The sequence below is a fragment of the Phasianus colchicus genome, chromosome 17 (assembly GCF_987193195.1).
Source record: "Phasianus colchicus chromosome 17, bPhaCol1.hap1.1, whole genome shotgun sequence".
Classification (NCBI taxonomy): Eukaryota; Metazoa; Chordata; class Aves; order Galliformes; family Phasianidae; genus Phasianus; species Phasianus colchicus.
Window position 1 is genome coordinate 2,563,767 of NC_143452.1, and position 18,136 is coordinate 2,581,902.

The window sequence follows — 18,136 nt, forward strand, 5'->3', positions numbered from 1 at the left end:
TCTTTGTGCTGGGGCTGCCAAGCTGAAAATAGGACCCGCCAGCCCACCCAGCTATGGGTTTGCAGACATATGTGTGTGTGAGTGGCTTTTTTGGATGAGTTTTGGGAAGAAAAACCTCTCCGGGTGTGTGCTGTGTCCCCCAGCCAGGCTGGCCATGGCTGCCTTGGTGCTGCAGGGATGCATGGCACCGACTGCCTTCTGCTAGGGGAGGTTTTGGCTGGGCATTGCTGTGTGTTAATTTGGATAAAATCTCATTTTAGAAAAGAGAGCAAGCATGTGGCGTTTTCATTCCAAATTCATCTTTGTTCTATACGATAAGCCGTAGAGCTGGAGATCAGGAGTCGAAATAATGAATTTCACTGTTATTCACTTAAAAAAAAAAATCCGTTAAATGGCAAATTTTGAAATGTCACGATTTTTCCATCTGTTCAGTGCAAAAAACCATCTGAAAGTGCCCACAGCTGAGCCCCCATGCCCTCTGCAAGCCCAGGAGCCTCTCACTGCCATCCTGCTGGGCCTTGGGCTGCACCTCTGCTCCTGATCCCTTTGCTTTGGCTCCTCCAGGCCCCATCCCAGTGCTCAGGGCTCTGCACAAGGCCGTCACTCTGCCAGCATCCCTGGTGCCCATGGGCAGCTCTGCTCCAGCAGCGCTGCACACCGGGGCCACATCCTGTGGGGCAGCCAGCTCCAGCAGGGAGCAGTGGTAGCACACAGGCCGTATCAGAGATGATTTCCTGACAAACAGTGCGGCTCATTGTCTGTTCTCATTTATAAACTGCTCCACACCAGCCATCTGATATCCATTATTACAATTACAAACAAGCACAGTAACTCTCCAGCTGGTCAGCCCCAGCCGAACAGCACTGCAGCCATTCAAGGATGCCATATGGTACCGGGGTTTCCAAAGCAGCATTGTCAATCAGCCTTATTAATTTCTGAATTTGTTTCTTTTCCTTTTAGGGATATATGTACATGTATATTTTTATACAAGACAGAGACACTTCTCTGACCTTAATTTGGTACATGCAGCTTGATGGAATAATTGAAACCTTGAAATCTACCCGGCAGCTGGTGGGGACAAGAAGAGCCTGGGCTCGGCGAGCAGCCCCCCGAGTGCTGGTGCTTGTGCAGGAGCTGCACACGCCTCTCACCATACACACCACCATGCATGCCACGAGAATATTAAAAACCCATTAGATCTGGAGTGCTGGGCACGGCCAGTGACCATACTACAGATGAAGAGAGGCTAATAGTCACTTAGAATCAGAATCATAGAATGGCCTGGGTTGAAAAGGAGCACAATGCTCATCCAGTTCCAACACCCTGCTATGTGCAGGTCACCAACCAGCAGACCAGGCTGCCCAGAGCCACATCCAGCCTGGCCTTGAATGCCTGCAGGGATGGGGCATCCACAGCCTCCTTGGGCAACCTGTTCCAGTTCCCTTTGACCTTTTCACCTCCTTTGAGCTCTGTTGAATTTCTCCCAAACATTTTGGAACTTTGAGTGGTATCACTGGGGACAGCTGGAGGTCCTGTTGGGCTGCACTGCTGCAGTAGGGCAGCCTCTCAATTTGGAGTGATTTGGGTTAAGAAGCACAAATGCATCAGCTCATGGCAGCCAGACGTTGTGTCTTCTGCATTCACTGCAGCCAGCGGTAGGGATGGTTGGGGTTTGGTTTGGGACTGGTGGGGTTTGGTTCAGAAGTGATATGCCTCCATGTGCTGGTTGAGGATGGCACTCTCAGTGTACTCACTGAAAGCAGCTTCATCAGGAATAACCCTGTGCTGTTACATGGAAATATTAAAATGGTATCAGAGAAGACAGTGGGTCTGCACTCAGCATATGGATGGAGAAGGCTGGAGCTGGGATTACAGAGAGCTATTTCAGAGCAAAAATGCCTGTTGGGCTCTGGGTGCCCCTGGCAGCATCCCCAGAAGCAGCCAGGAGGAGGAATGAGTGAGGCCATGTGCACTGCACCCTGAGGCTTGGCTCCTGCTCCAGATGAAACCCCATGTCCAGTGATGGATGAGGCACAACAGGGTGTAAAAGGGAGAAAAACCATGTGCCTGCACTTGGAGCAGAGTGCATTATGCATATTGCATCAGATTATGCAAAACCCCTTTGTTAATCTTCCCTGTCCAGTGCAGAGCTCAGTCGGATGCAGGGACGCAGCTGGTGGCACTGTGGTTCTGGGCCCCTCACCTCCCCATCCCAGCACTACTGGATGCTCCAGTGCCATCATTCTGCTTTGTCCCTTCACACCTTTCTGTGCTGTTTATGCTTTTCTTTTTGAATTTCTGGCTTCGTGCCCTTTCCCTTGGACTGGCACCATGCGCTTTTGTTGTTCCCCAGCTTCATGATGGCACTTGGTCAAAGGTACACCTACAGATGTGACATCTGTGGTGTGCTGAGCAGGGCTGGGACACCCCCTGGGGGTGTATTGTGGGTACCTCGTCCTGTGACAAGCAGCACCCTGGAGCCCTGCTTTTCTTGCCTGCCTGCTGCTTGCAGCTTTCCTTTCGTGAGCTGAAGGATGTCCCATTGCTCACACAGCCCTCAGCTCTGGGATCTGCATTGGATCTGCAGCTCTTGCTTGAGGTCTTTTTTTTCCTTTTTTTTTTTTTTTTTTTTTTTTTTGTGGGATTTTGATGCTTTCTCAGCATTCTTGCACTCTGATTTGACGTCTCTCCTAGAGCTGACTCACTGCTGACACCATCTCCTCAGGGTACCCTAGGGAGAGCTGAGACACCATCACTTTCTGCTCCCATTCCTCCCTTTTCCATGTGCAGTTCCTCCTCCTCCGGTGCTCCACAAGAAGCACAGCTCCATCATAGTGCCACGTGGGCTTTCCAAGAAACTTTAGGAGAGGAAAAGTTTTTTTAAAAAATCCATTATTTTTTTTTTCATTTTCAGCTGGAGCAAGGCCAGGTTTTGCAGCAGGATGCTATGTTTTGGTAAAATGGAGTTATTTTTCTCTGGGCAGCTCTTGCTGATGGGCTCCCACCACAACCACCTCCACAGAGGGACAGGGGCCACCAGCTGAGTCACCACGCCGTGCTGTGCTGGGGACTGCTGACCTCGCCGGAGGGCTGCCACTGAGACTTCTCTTTGAAAACTCTCCAGTGCTTTGTTCTCCCTCTGATACAATCCATTTGGAGCAAATGCAGTTTCGAAGCATCTTGCCAAGCCCACAAGCTTTTTGGGAGACTGCTGTGAAGCATTAGTGGCAGATAAGGCCCTCTATGGGGATGGGTGTCTGGCAGAGGAGGCAGTGTGGCGAGGTCCCCTCCTTTTCCCACCCTGCTGGGAGTCCTGGAATGAGCACGGGGAATCTAAGGCCAGCCCCAAGGCAGCTGCATGACTGTGGGGATTCTCACAGCCCTGGGGTCAAATTCCCTCCTGCTTTGCGTCCTGGTGCCTGTTCTGCAGTGCTGAGCAGAAGGCATCACTCCTGAGACCCACTGAAATGAGGTGCAATGTGGCTGCAAGCCCAACGCTCCCTAGCCCCCATCTCTTATGGCTCAGAGACACTGCATTTCTGTCTGCAGAGCCAGTAAGCAGCATGTACGTGCAGCATTCATACCAGACAGTATTACAGCATGCAGCATTCATACCATGCAGCATTCATACCATGCAGCATTCATTCCATGCAACAGTCATACCACGCAGTATTTCTAACATGCAGCATTTCCACGCAGTTTGGCTGCCATGGTGTCAGGAGGGGAGGAAAGGGGATGCGCCCAGCCTGGCCCAGCTCTGTACATGGGCAGCAGCAATGCTTGGCTGAGCTTTGCAATGAACCCATGCCACCAGCAGCCCAATGTCCCCAGGGTCCAGGGACTTGGTGACAGTTGACACAGGTGTGGAAGCAGGGCCAGGAGCAGCTCGGGGGGGTTAATGCCATTGTAAGCCAAGGCAGGGCCCTCCAACAGAAGGACTTGTGGCCAGCTGGGGACCCCGTCTGCTACACTGCCTGCGCCAGGCCACAAAGGAGGATCCCAGTGGCAGCTGGCCCCAGTAGAGGTGACAGAGCCACGTGGCAGGGCAAAGCCTGAGGGTGGCAGAGTCCTTTGTCGGGGTCACTGTGGCTGGTGGGGAGCAGCTGGGATGGGGCCATGGGGCCAGAGGGCAGCAGGCGTCTGGGGGGCACAGCAATGGCTGTGAGACCCACTGAGTGCCGTGCTGTTGCTTGTGCAGATAATGAATCATTCATTCATTCATTTTATCTTCCCCCCATCTTTGTTTTTCCCAGGAAAAACAAAAACAAAACCAACCCAAAAAACAGCCCCAGCCTAGTGCATGCATCCTCTTGCTCTTCATGGCAACCAAATAAGGATGGAGATGAGATGGGATGGAGATAGGATGGGGTGGAAATGGGGATAAGAAGGGATGAAATGGACCCACCCTGCTGCTGTAACCCAGACAGACCCCCAGCAGTAGCTCAGCCCTGGGGTGATGCCAGCAGCCCCACATCCGGCCCAGCCTCCCCCCTCACCAGCGGTGCAGGGCTAATTTCAATTATCTTCTCCAGGCCATGTGAATTCTATTAATATCAAAGTAATGAGGTAATTACTGTGATTTGGAGGAACGGCTGGGGAATTGCTTTGGAGAGGAATTTGCCAGCCAAGAGGGTAAATTAAAACCGCTGTTTGGAAGGGAACAAAAGGCTGCACAGGAGGCAAGCAGGGAGCCGTGGGAGACAGCCCAGGCCAGGGGAAACATCCAGGTGGGGAACATCCAGGTGGGGGACACGTGTGTTGCTGTCCCCTCCCGTACTGTGGGGCCACTGCTGTGATGTTTGCTTTGGGGAGCGATGCTGAGATGTGCAGAGGACAAAAGGATGGGGATGGGGCTGATCCTGCTCTGTGAGGCTCTCATCCAGGATCCTGGACACTGCGTTGACTGTCCCCTCGGCGCTGCTGTCACACAAGGGCTGTATTCCCAACACACGCGGGTGCCAGGGGTCATGCAAGGGATCCGAAACGCCACTGCCTGCTATCAGCACGGCCTGGGGCTGGCGGTGCTGCGGCTGCGGGCGAGGGAGCACTGCGGGACCCCAGCAGCAGGCGACGGTCAGGGGGCTGTGAGAAGACCTCAGAGCACGAACGCTTGGTGTCCGCGCACACCGCGGGTTATGGCTTAGAGTAATTGAGGAGCTGAGGGGGGGGGTCCCACCCACCCGTCCCTGTGGGGGTCCCAGCCGGCTGTCCCCGCCTCCCGGGGTTCCCCACGCGGCCGCTCCCGGGCGCTGCCGGCGGCTCTCTGCTGGCATCTGCTGCCGGCACACGGCAACGCAGCGGCTGCGGCGTGGGGACACGGCTCACGAGTGGTAGGAAAGGGCGGGGGGGCGGGAACATGGGGACATAGGGACACGGGGACACGTGGACATGGAGACGCAGGACACAGCTCTGGGCCAGTCAGGGGTGGGAGCATCCCTCGGGGCTCCTTTTCCTTGGATATTGGGGCCTTTTTGCTTTATGAACTTTATGAACATCACGTCCAGCCATTGCCTAGCACTACAGTGCACTGCTCAGCCGCGTCCCCGTGTCCTCGTGCCTCAAATACCCGCAGCGTGGGGATTCACCACTCCCTGGCAGCCCGTTCCCATGTCCCACCATCTCTCCACGATACCCCACTGGAACCCCCTTGGCACAGCTGGAGGCCATCTCCTCACGTCCATCCCTTTGTCACCTGAGAAAAGACACGACACCTCCTCTCTGCAGCCTCCTGTAGGGTGATGGGTTCTGCCCTCAGCCTCCTCTTCTTCCCATTTCCCTCAGCCCCTCCTCAAGTCCTGCTCTCAGTTGCCTCACCACCTTGTTGCACTCCTCTGCACGCCCACAAGCAACAAAATGTCCTCCTGCCCCTCTGGGCTGGGGACAGCTCAGGCACAGCACTGCAGCCATCCTGCTCTCGTTGGCTGCTCTCCTCCACCAGGATCTCCTCCCGCTCAGGACAACCTTGGCTTTGCCACGTTCACAGCTCATTGGAGACAAGAGGTGACAGTGGCAAGCAGTGACATTTACGGGAGCTCCATTCACCGACTTCAAATAGAAGCTGACGGGAGCCACGAGTGTGGGGACGTTGCCAGCGCCCTGTGTGGGGACAGCTGCCACGTGCCCCTTGTTGTGGCACGAGCCCAGGACTAAGGCAGTACTGGGGCTGTGCTCCGTGCAGAGACAGCACCTGCCCACCTCACTCCTTGCCTCAGTTTCCCCACAAGCACCACGCAGGAGAGGGGCTGCATGGGGACCCTGTGCCGGGCAGGCATGGCATCTTCCTTTGCAGGTTGCACATCATTGTTGGCAGAGCTGTGCCCACCCTGCTGCATCCCCCAGCTCCTGCTTTCCCCCCACTTATCTCAGTACCCAGGTTCTTCTTTTTCCTATTTCTTCAACAGCACTCATCCAGCCTTGATAACCCATCTGCCGTGCAGCAGCAAAGTGTTTTCACAGCACAGAGCTCAGCTGGTGTGGCTGTCTTATGGGGATTCAGAGAGCAGAACCCAGACTGAGAAGAGAGAAACTTGGCCAGGAATGACTGTGTCCCAAAGCAAAGCATCCCAAAATCAACTGGAGGAGTGAGAGACTGCACGGTTTGGGTAGACAACTCCATTTCACTGCATTTCCTGTATACCAGAGGATGAATCACTCGGTTAAGTACATAGTGCACATCTGAACCTTTTTTATTTCCCTGCCCATCCTCTCCAGTGCATTTGCAGCCACTGATTTCGATGGATCCATTTCAGCAAGGCAGGCTGTGCCACCCAGGACTCACCGCTGCCCTGTGCACCCCATGCCCTGCCAGCACCCGAGGTGCTGCTGTCAGGCTTGGGGATGCCACTTCAGACCCAAACACGAGCTTTTATTCTGTTTCAGAAGTGATTCATTTAATTCACCCAGCTAACAGCACTCTATAAATAGACGGGTGGGCTTTGACACAGCTCCTGTGTGTGCCAAGAGCTGAGGCTAATAATAGCAGCTCACCCACCACGTCCGGGAGCGGGGATGTTCTGCAGGGAGGGGATAGGATGGGCTCAGCCGTGTGATAAAATCACTGTGAAAATGTCACCATCCCACGGGCACTGCAGCACCTCTGTGCCATGATGTGGGGTTGCACACCTGGCCCCGTTGCCCAGCAGCATGGTGTGGCACAAGGTTTCCCCCTGCATGGCATTGCTCTGCTTCCCACTGCTGCTTTGTGTCTGTGCCTGAGTGGTGCATCTGTGCTGCCAGGGCTGGGGAATCAAACATATCCCTGGATGGTGCCATTCTGTGGCACTGAGAGCAGTGTCTCTGCTTTCCACCATGACTTACAAGGAGAATACGGCCTTAACCAATCATCTGTGCTGGAAATAACATTGGAAAGAAAAAATTATGTGTTTGCATAGACCCATGCTGATTGCAGCTGGGACGGTGAACACAGTGAGTGGCACAGGGCAAAGTGACGCCAACTGGCAGCAAGAGGACAGAACCCCCTCTGCCATGGGGCACAGCAGCTCAGGGCCTGTGGGACACAGGATGGGGGGGGTGACAGGGGTAGAAGCAGCACTCAGACAAATCCGAAAAGTCACTCCAACCAAACTGCAGAATTTTGATTGAAGAGAAAACCGGAATATTTGAGCTGTGTTTTGCAAGGGAAAAACCTTCATGGTTTCCTCTGCCACAATCTCGAGAAATTCCACAGCTGCCTCTGCTTGTGGGGAGCGCTGCTGCCTCTGTGTGTGGGTGGGGAGGGCTGCAGCCCCCTCCCCCGTACCCCCCACCTTATGGCGAATGTGCCCTTGTGGGCGAATGGGATTCAATTCCTTTAAGGCTGCTTCTGCAGAGCCTGGAGCTTGGGGACCTGCAGCCCCACCCCAGGACTCTGGAGCTGCCCGAAGGGGCACAGGGATGTACCCAGAGGTATTTTTTATCCCTAATTGCTGCCACTCGGTTGCAGGAGGAAATGCAGATCTGCCAAAGGAAACAAACACCGTTCCTGTTTTCCAGAAGCAGAACGGGGTAAGAAAAGAGAAAGGCAAGACTGTTTTGAATGTCTCCAAAAATCCTCCCTACTGCTGTCTGCGCCCATCTTTGGGACATCGACGACGTGGGACGTCTGCGGGAGAGCTCCTGGGGCCGCCCCCTGCCGCCCTTAAAAGCTGCCAACGCTTTTCATCATCGCAATTTTCCGTAAAAAGTCCGGAGTCCGCTTCGAGTGACTTTTGGGTTCGCCTGACAGCGGTGCTCGCTTCCACGAAAGCAGTTACCCGGGTACCCCGCGGCACGCCCAAAGCTCTCGCGGCACCCGGTTCTCGGCACTGAGACCGCTGCGCCCCGACGAGCCCCGCGGGGTCCCCCCGTCACACGGCCGCACCGCGGTGCCCAGAGCCGGGCGGGTTTGAGTGCGGGTGGGCAGACCTCGCCGCGCCCCTCCCGGCTCCTTCCGTCCCTTCCACGGGCGCGGAGCCCCGCAGCGCGGCGCTGCTCCGACGGGGCGGGCGTGGGCCGGGCCGGGGGCGGTGCGCGGGGCGCGGAGCTCCGCCGGGCGGGCGCGGGGCAGCGCGGAGCGGAGGTGCCGGAGCGGCGGGGCCGGGCTCGGCATGCGCGGAAGATGGCGGCGGGCAGGCGCGGGGCGCGCAGCGGGCTGCTGGAGCTGCGCGGACCCGGAGGGCAGTGGCTCCGCGTCCTCCTCACCCTGAGCGATGACACGCTGAGCGTCAACCCCGCCGACGGTCCCGGGCACGGGGAGCCGCCGGCGGCGCAGCTGAACGGAGGGGAGCACAGCTCCGGCGTGCCCGAGGCGCTCGCCAACATCAGGCGTACGGTGCGCGTCGTCAAACAGGACGTGGGGGGGCTCGGCATCAGCATCAAAGGTGAGGGGGGGGCATCGGGAGGGGGCGGCAGGTGGGACCCACGCTGCCTTTCTGCGACCGGGGCGCTCCGCCCGCGTGTCCTTGCGTCCTGCGTGACCTCGGTGCGATGCCCCCTCCGGGCCGCCCCAAACGCAGCGCTCTGCCCCCGTCGGGCGTCCCCGGCCGCCCTCACCCCTCTCCTGGGGACTTTGCGGGAACTTCGGGCCGGGAACTTTTACGAGGTGGGGGCGGGGGGCTGCCGTTTTTCTGACGTGGCCGCGTCGGGCTCAGCCTTCACTGCGCTCCTTGCCGGACGCCGCGGGGTAGGGCGGTCTGTGGGGTGCGGGTCTCCGAGAGGGGTCCGCGGTGGACCTCACTGCTGGTGGGGTTCTGGGTGCTGGAGCTCGGCAGCGCTTTTGGGAAGTGCAACTCCCTCTTGTAACCAACCCTGAGCTGCGAAGCTCTGCCGGCTCCGCGGCTCTCCCAGGAAAGGAGAAACGTTACTTGGTTCAGCTAAACTTTATTTTTGCAGTGACGTAGGTGGAAACCAAGGAGCCGCGATCCAAACGGGGAGCTGCGGGCGTGCGGGCAGCACTGGGCTGCCTTGTGCCTGCTGCTTTGCAGGGGGACGAGCATTTCCCTTTAAACACAGCCCTCAGCTCGTAGCCAAACCCTGCTGTCCTTGCGGGGTTTGGAGGGAACGGTACCCCTTTAACAGCCAGCTCCTGACCATTGCTTGTGGGACAGAACCTAAAGCAGATCCTTCTGGTTGGGGTATTACAGCTGCATCCTAACCCCAGGCACTGCTTTGCTCGGGGTTTCTGGTGCTTCAGCCAGCCCTGCAGGATTTGGGTTAGGATTATTAGGGTTAGGGTTAGCATCCTTCTCCTGCAGGGTCGGTGTACCGCATGGTGCTCCGGGCAGCGGTTCCCTCTCCATGCACACAGCCCAGTATGGGTGGCTGCGAGGCGCTGCTTCCAGTCCGGGCTCGGCAGCCAGCAGCAGCCCCCGCGGGGGCCTCTGACAGCTGATAGCCGGAGGAGCCCTCAGCTCCCGGAGAGGCTCTGCAGAAATCTGAGCGGAGCAATGCCTGCGGCTCAGCGGGCGCAGCACCGGGCGGTGTCACGCTGCCGGTCCCTGCCCGTGGGTGGGGGATGGGGGGGAGTGAGGGGGAGCCCGGCACACGCTGTCCCAGCGCTGAGTGCGGGCAGCGCCAGGCGGAGCTGCTGGCATCTCCTACGGGTTCAAAAGTTAACGTGCAAATTGATCTCTTCGAGCTGCCTGGAGGCCTTGAGAGGTGTCTTGGTGGGCTGAAGAGTGGGGAGCAGCCTGAATGGAGCCAGAGGGGAGTGGGGAGCCGGTAGCCCTGTGGCTGGGCAGCTGCTCTGTGGCTCTTTTGCTTCTCCAGCTCTCGGCTGCTGACCCACTGAGACCCCAGGGTCCTGAGAGTGGGGAGGGCTGCTCAGCAAACACGATTAATAATGCAAATAGTGACACGGTTTCTTGTCAGAAGTGATGGAGAGGATGTCAGGATGTGTGTTTGCTCTGCGAGGAAATCTGCAGCCACTCATATGGCTTTTTGAAGCGCTTGTGTGCATCTGCCATAAAGCCCTGAGGTATTTGGGCACTGCGTGTGCTTGTTATGGGGCTGGGGGCTGCACTCAGCCCCGAGCAGCCTGTGTGCCCTAATTGCTCCGTGTCCCCTAACTGCTCGGTGCCCCTTCTGCCTGCAGGTGGCCGGGAGAACAAGATGCCCATCCTCATCTCCAAGATCTTCAAGGGACTGGCAGCAGATCAGACCGAGGCGCTGTATGTGGGAGATGCCATCCTGTCTGTGAATGGCACCGACCTGTCCGAGGCCACGCATGACGAGGCGGTGCAGGCGCTGAAGAAGACGGGCAAAGAGGTGGTGCTGGAAGGTAGGGGGCAGCGGGGTGCCGTGTTTATGTACACCCTATGGGAACCCTCACATCCTCTGCTCCCGGGCTCTGCTTTTCTCAGAACTTCCATTTAAATCCTCCTCCTTAGCTGGAGTTCTCCTGCGCCTTCCCCCAATTGTGTCATCTCCAGATTTCTGGTTTTCGCTGCGCTCAGCCCTTTTCTGCTCTGGGTTCCTCCTCTCCTGGGAGCCACAGAACCACGCTGCAGCCTGAGGAATGTGCTGCTCTGCACAGCTGCCGGGTGCAGATAGGGGCTGATTTATTTTTTTTCTGACCAAAGAGAAATACAAGAGCCTCTTTCTTTGGGAGTCTGCAAAATTCCTCCCTGCGGCCGCTGCACTCAGACCACCCTCTCTCTGTTATTTTCTTTTCATCCTTTACTTTGGCACGGGCTTCCTTTCTGCTGGAGGTGCTGCAGGAGGTGGTGCTGAGCTGCCCTTCCTTAAGAGAACCACTTCTCCCTCTGACCTTCCTCCTCCTCCTCCTCTGCAGGGAGCTGGATGGGCCCTTTAGGAGGCACCTACATGTGGTTCTGCAGGAGGTGGGCTGCTGCAGGAGTGGAGCTGGGCTTCAGAGGAGAGCCAGGCTGACTCCCACTGTCATGTTCTGGGTTGTGCTGTAGCAATGTAATCACCTTCCTGCAGTCTTATTCCCTGAACAGGGAATGTTCAGGTTGGATATTAGAAAAAATTTCTTCTCCAGAAGAGTGGTGAGGCATTGGAACAAGCTGCCCGGGGTGGAGGTAGAGTAACCATTACTGAGGTGTTTAAGAGCTGTGGAGATGTGGCACTGAGGGATGTTGTCACTGGGCATGGTGGGATAGGTTGGGGTTGGAGTGGATGATCTTACAGGTCTTTTCTAACCTTTGTGCTTCAATGATACGTGCATGGCATCTCCATCTCATCGCCACCTCCACTTCCCATGAGGCAGAGCCTGGGGACATGGCACTGCTTTGCACTGAGCTGGGGACAGCCCTGCTCCAGTCATGTCCTTGGGCTTGCTCCAAGGCTCAGTGACAAGTGACATGATGACTTTAGCATCCAGCAGGTGCCCTCTACTCCTGACCACGCTCCCTCCCAGAGCCCCACGCCTGGACTCCATGCAGGGCTGCCCGTCCCCTGCTGACCTCTGTCCCTGCAGCTCTGGGTCAGCCCTGTGCTGTTCTGTGTGCCTCAGCCTGGCACAGAGCTTGGTTATGTTGTGCTGGCATTGCTGGCAGGGAATGAGGGCAAACCGCAGCCCCTGGGCGCTCCCTGGTTAACTCTGACATCCGTTCTCTTTACCATAAATATCACCATGCAGTCATTTAGCACAGCCAGCATATGTTCACCACCTTTCTCCTCCCCAGCAAAGCTTGTGTTTGGAACTGGAGCTCTTTTAGAGTGGCTCACGAGCGCTGTGCCAGACAGAAACAGAGCCCTGACCGTGCTGTCGCTGAGAAACCATCAGTTTGTACGCTCCTGGCTGGTGGGGGCAGTGAACTGGGGTTCTTCCCCCCATGCTGAGCCCCAGAGCCAAAGCCTGGCCCTGCAATGCTAGCATTCCTGGGTGAAGTGACATGCAGAGGCTCCTGGTGTGCCCTGCCAGCACTGCTCTGTGCCAAGCTGCTCACTGCTATCTGCAGGAGTGTGCCTGTATTTATATTACACTGTTATATGGGGAGAGGCACTCTGCCTGACCTTATTTTTCCCCTACTTTTTTTTTTTTTTTTTTTAAATTTATTTGTGCATCGCTTTGTATCCAGAGTTACAAAGCACTGCTGGGTTCAGCAGACACTGGAGAAAGTAGCACAGGGCTGAAGGGACAGGAGGTCTCAGTTGCTGGTTTTGGGGCTGGGATTTGCATGCTGGTGCAAAGAGGCTCAGCAGTTGGTGTTCCTGTGGCACTGGAAGTGTGGGACTGCCCTCCTGTCTGTGAGCCTGTGGAGCTGTGCAGGGTGAGTCCTGAGCTGTGATCCGAGCATTGGGACGTACCATGGAGATGCTGTGGTCAGACCACAGTGGGACCACCAGATCTGTTAAGTGCACCATGCCCTCCAGAAAGAGGATCAGAGCCTCCTTTCTTGGCAAACTCTGGGCAGAAAACTTGCAGAAAGTGCAAGTTTAGTGACCCAGCTGTGCTGCCTTAGAGATGCTTTGAGATCTCAAGATCCCACCTGGAATTTTTGGGGTGCACCAGGACGTCCTGCACAATGAATGCCGGAGCTGGTGGCCATGTGCCCTTGTTTCATGCAGCACTGGCTCACAGAATCACAGAATGGCTCGGGTTGGAAGGGACCTCAAGGATCACAAATCTCCAACCCTCCTGCCACAGGCAGGGCCACCAACTTCCCCATTTAATACTACACCAGGGCCCCATCCAACCTGGCCTTGAACACCTCCAGGGATGGGGCTCTGTGCTCATATGTGCACTGAGGGGGTCTCCAGCACATCCCACCAACGACACCCCAGGGCAGTGCCTTGCATCCCATCCCCTGCATGGCTCTGGGGATTTCTCCTGGCACAGCAGCCATTGGCCCTTTTCCTACCCCTTCCCCTGCTGCCAGGATGTGCTCCAGCCATTACGCAGCCGATGCTGGTGGTGTCCCACTGCCCCGAGGTGACACTTAGGACAAGTGGTGCAGGAATGCTGCAGTTACTGTGAGTTAGGAGGGGGGGCTGGGGGCATAGCAAGCAGTGTGTCCCCGTGCCCTAGAGCACTGTTCCCTGCAGATGGCCTTTGGCATGGGTTGAGTGCCTGCAGCTGAATGCTGACTTGTGAAATGCAGTGAGCTGCCAGGCACTGGGTAGTGATGGGTCCCCGCTGCTGGGAGTGCTGCCCGGGCAGCACAGCTCGCATGCCTGTGGCAGCACGGCCGCTATTTATACCAGCAGGCACGAGGTGGGTGGCAGGCACATGTCTGTGCCCTGGTCCTTTCCCAAGGGCCACCCAAGGAAAGCCCTTCCCCAGAGCTGCACAGTCCCTGCAGGGCACTGCCCTGCTCAGTCTTGGCTTGTGTGAGCCCCGAGACCCCATTCTGCAGCTGTGCCTGGAAGGCCCCACCAATTCCCCATCACTTTTCCTCTCCCCTTTCCCAAGCCCTGGGGACCACTCTGAGGTTTGCTCCTGACTCGCCAGGTCCTGAGCACTGGTTTCTCACCCCTTCATAGCTCACCAGGCGGGGTGGGTTATGTGAGCTGTGTGCACGCAGCTCCAGGCTTTTCCTGGGGCCAAGCCATGGTATTTGAGAGCTATTACTGCTTTGTTCCCACTTGGCTGTGGGACCAGCTGTACCAGCACAGTTTGGACTGTGTAATTTTGGCCTGGGCCTCCTGCCCGTTCCCCGCCCCTGGCTCCGTGTGCCATCCCAGCCAATGGGGTCAGGGCTGGAATGGGAGCTGTGACCCAAGACACACTAAAAAAAAAAAAAAGAAAAAGAGGGAAAAGGATAATTTTGGCCAGCTCAGCTCTCTGGTGCATGGCAGCGTGCCACAAATCACATGTGGGGTACTGCAGAGATCCCACAGCAGAACTGTGGGCGATGTTGGGGTGATGGGTGCAGGAGGTGTGGGTGCTGCAGGCAGGATGTGGCCATGCCGTGCCATGCCATGCCATGCCATAGCCCGGGCTCTTCTCTTGCAGTGAAGTACATGAAGGAGATCTCACCTTACTTCAAGAACTCGGCGGCGGGGCCGACAGTCAGCTGGGACCCCTCTCCTGCTGCCCCACAGAAGCACTCATCCCCCGTGCTGCCGCCCCGCGAGAGCCGCACGGTGCCGCTGCGGATGTGCTACGTGTCCCGCAAGTGCCTCCCCGCTGACCCCGAGCACAGGTAGGGCTGCTCCGCGCTGCGGGGACGGGGCAGCCGAGTGGGGGGCAGCGGGGATCCAACGGGGCCGTGTCACTGCAGGTACCTGGAGGTGTGCTCGGCAGATGGGCGCGTGGCTCTGTTCCTACGGGCGAAGGACGAGGCCACGGCACAGTCGTGGCTCGGGGCCATCCAGAGCGCCGCGGGCGCGCTGCTGCCACGGGTGAAGGATGAGCTGCGGGCGCAGCTGGCGGGTGCTGGCACAGTGAGCGGCAGGGATGTCAAGCACGTGGGCTGGCTGACCGAGCAGGTACCCACAGCCCCGTTGTCCCCTGCACATTGTCCCCTCCCGCCCTGACCCCTTCCCCTTGCAGCTGCCCGGTGCTGGCACCAGGAACCTGCTGGCGGTGCTGACCGAGAAGGAGCTGCTGCTGTATGGCAGCCTGCCGCAGAGCCGTGATGCGCTGGGCAAACCGGTGCACAGCTACCCACTGATTGCCACCAGGTAGGGCTGCCAGAGGGATGGGTGGTGGTGGTGTCCTGGGGTAGTGGTGGTGGCTGTGGGTGGTGCTGGTGTCCTAATGGGGTAGCAGGGCCTTAGGATGATGGCAGTGGTGTCCTTGGGGTGGTGGCGGTGTCCCAGACGTGGTGGCAGATGTCTAGGAGTGCTGGCAGTGTCCAAGGGTGGTGTTGGTGTCCAAGAGTGGCAGTGGTACCTTAGGGGTGGTGTTGGTGTCCTGGGGGACTGGCAGTGTCTGGGAGTGGTGGCAGTGCTGTGGGGGGCTGTTGGTGTCCTAGGGATGGTGGTGATGTCCAAGGATGGTGGTGGTGTCCAGGGGCGGTGGTGGTGTCCCACTGTGGTGATGGTGTCCTAAACGTGGTGGCAGTGCCTGGGGGTGGTGGTGGTGTCCAGGGTTGACTGCAGGACCCCAGCACTGGTAGCAGAGTCTAGGGGTGGTGGTAGAACTTGGTGGATGATAGCAGTGCCCTTGGGATTTCCTTCCTAGCACTGATGCCAAAGCTTGGGATGGTGGTGGCAGAGCCTCAGGGGTCACTGGCAGCATTCAGGGGTTATTGGCTGTGCTCTGGGGATGGTGGCAGTGCCAAGGGTGGTGGCAGGGTGTGTGGGTTGTGGTAGAGCCCCAAGGGTGGTGGTGGTGTCCCAGAAATGGTGGCGGTGTCCCACGGGTGGTGGTGGTGTCCCAGGGGTGGTGATATTCTGGGGTGCTGGCAGTGTCTGGGACAGGCGGCAGCATCCTGGCTGGTGGTAGTGTGCAGGGACGGTGGTGGTGGGCTGTGATATTGGTATCCTGGAGTGGTGGTGGTGTCCCAGAGGTGGCGGTATCCCGAGCTGGAGGCAGTGCTGCAGGGCGGTGTCGGTGTCCCAGGAGCAGTGGTGATGTCCATGCGGGGTGGTGGAACCCTGGGGGGACAGCGGCGTCCTAGAGCGTTGGCAGTGTCTGCGAGTTGTGTGAGGACCCTGGGGATAGCGGCAGCATCCGTGGGGTGGTGGCAGGTTGCTGGGCACGGTGTCGGTGTCCCGCCGTCCCGGCAGAAGTTAGAACGCAGCGGCAGAGCCACCTCCGGCAGCCGCTCTCAGGGCGCGGGGGCGCGCACGGTGCGCGGGCGCGGCGGGTCCCACGGGCGGTGTTGCGGCGCCCCCTGGCGGCCGCGCGGTGCTGAGCGCCGTGCCGCAGGTTGGTGCACTCGGGGCCCGCCAAGGGTTCGGCGCTGCTGGAAGCGGAGCTGGCGTTCGCGCTGCGGGCCGGAACGCGGCTGGGAGTGCAGAGCCACCTCTTCAGCCTGGAAAGCCCCCGAGAGCTGGCGCTCTGGACCCGCTTGCTGGTGGACGGCACCCACGGAGCCGCCGAGCTCGCACAGGAGGTGTCCGCAGGTACGGGGTTGGGGTGCCGGCGGGGCGATGGGTGGAGCGGTGCGCCCGCATCGCTGTGCTGAGCGCGTCCACGTCCGCAGCGTGCACCTGGAAAGGGCAGGAGTGCATCCTGTCCATCCACATCGACAAAGGCTTCACCATCTCCGCCACGGAGCCGGGGCTCAGCAGGACCGTGCTGCTCCAGCAGCCCTTCGAAAAGCTGCAGATGTCCTCGGACGACGGCACCAAGATGCTCTACCTGGACTTCGGAGGCCCCGAGGGAGAGATCGTGAGTGGGCGTCCCCCCGCGGCCCCGGGGAGGCTGGGGGGGTCTTCTGGGGGGTCCTCACCCCCCACAGCTCCTCCGGATCCCATCCCTCCGCCGGCACAAAGCCGCCCACTCCGCAACAATTCTCATTGCAAACGTCCCTCTGCTCCTCTCTTGCAGCAATTGGACCTTCACTCCTGCCCCAAAACCATTGTGTTCATCATCCACTCCTTCCTTTCGGCCAAGGTGACCCGGCTGGGGCTGCTGGCGTGAATCCAGAGCGGGGTCCTGGCCCCCACCACATCTATGCACCTCCCTTCAGGCCACCTCCAGCCCGAAGCCCCCTGGTTGGGACGCAGCCCCCTGCAGGGTGATGCCATCCCAGTGCCATCCTTGGGGGTGGCAGTGCCCGATGGCTCCGTGCCTCCATCCCTCCCTGCAGCGCTCGGTCAGAGCAGCCCCGTGGACACCACTCGAGTGCCTTGAGATGATATTTTCTGTACAAAGAACCCATTTGTATGGAAGTTTTATATTTATATCACCCCCGGTGCAGATGCTGATGGGGCAGCACTCATCTACCCGAGTCTCCCAGCACAGGGATGGGGGTCTGCCTGCCCCCAACACAGCACAGCACAGCTCTGGGGGCCGGATGGACAGGAGCTGCAGATCAGCACTATTTGCCAAATCGTTCTGTGTCACAGCGTGCAACAGGAGCTGCTTTTCTTTGGGATGGTTGGGCGCTTTGTTTGACTTTGCCAACTCCGCATCGTTTTATTTCTTGGTTCTGGGGGGAGGGCTGCCAGGTGGCTGCTGGGAAACATGTCACAAACCAAAAGTTTCTGCATGGAAATGCCTCTTCTTGTCTGATTTTGGTCAAATAAACTCGCAGCTCACACCCAGCATTGATTTTAGGGGACTTCCACTGAGACAAGTGGGAGGGGGGGATGTTGGCTCCACGTGGGCTGTTGATGTGGGGCAGGATGCAGGTGAGCAGACCCTGCGTTGTATGGCACAGTGCTGTCCCTTGCAAACTGGATTTCCAAAAGAAGAAAAAGGAAACAAAGCCCCCAACTACATCACTGTCAAATCAGTACCATGGTTCAGAAACAGATGGTGTCTGTGCCAGGAAAAAACTATTGCTGCCATTTCCCTTCCCTTCCTGCCCTGCAACCATTGGGTTCACACCGATAAAAGAGGGAATCGCTCCCAGTCCTGAGCAGATCTCCCACAAACTGCCATCCCACTCCATTGCAGTGCTGCAGAACAAGTGTTCTGTTTGGAGATGGACCTCTACTTCCTTGGATTTTTTGTGTTCAGTGCTGGTGATGGGTTGAGGATTTTTCCCAGCCCCTCCTGGCCCTGTCAGCGCGGTGTGGCTGAGGCTGTGTGCCACCACCAGGACTCGAGAAACAGAGGTAAATGGGGTGGTGG

The 18,136-nt window shown here is 58.0% G+C and overlaps 1 protein-coding gene across 1 annotated transcript; it reads left to right on the forward strand.

The window, feature by feature from the left end:
• Nucleotides 1-8,522: 8,522 nt before the first annotated feature.
• On the forward strand, nt 8,523-17,600 carry SNTA1 (syntrophin alpha 1). Its single transcript, XM_031603111.2, has 8 exons — nt 8,523-8,858; nt 10,571-10,756; nt 14,399-14,588; nt 14,667-14,874; nt 14,939-15,069; nt 16,262-16,458; nt 16,539-16,726; nt 16,886-17,600. Exons 1-8 carry the CDS (start codon nt 8,597-8,599, stop codon nt 16,976-16,978), a joined length of 1,455 nt encoding a protein of 484 aa, XP_031458971.1. The 5' UTR covers nt 8,523-8,596; the 3' UTR covers nt 16,979-17,600.
• The last annotated feature ends 536 nt before the right edge of the window (nt 17,601-18,136 follow it).

Coding starts and splice junctions, on each gene's coding strand:
- SNTA1 (XM_031603111.2), top strand. CDS start 8,597: ATGGCGGCGGGCAGGCGCGGGGCGCGCAGCGGGCTGCTGGAGCTGCGC. Junction 8,859..10,570: donor GCTCGGCATCAGCATCAAAG/GTGAGGGGGGGG, acceptor TTCTGCCTGCAG/GTGGCCGGGAGAACAAGATG. Junction 15,070..16,261: donor TACCCACTGATTGCCACCAG/GTAGGGCTGCCA, acceptor GCCGTGCCGCAG/GTTGGTGCACTCGGGGCCCG.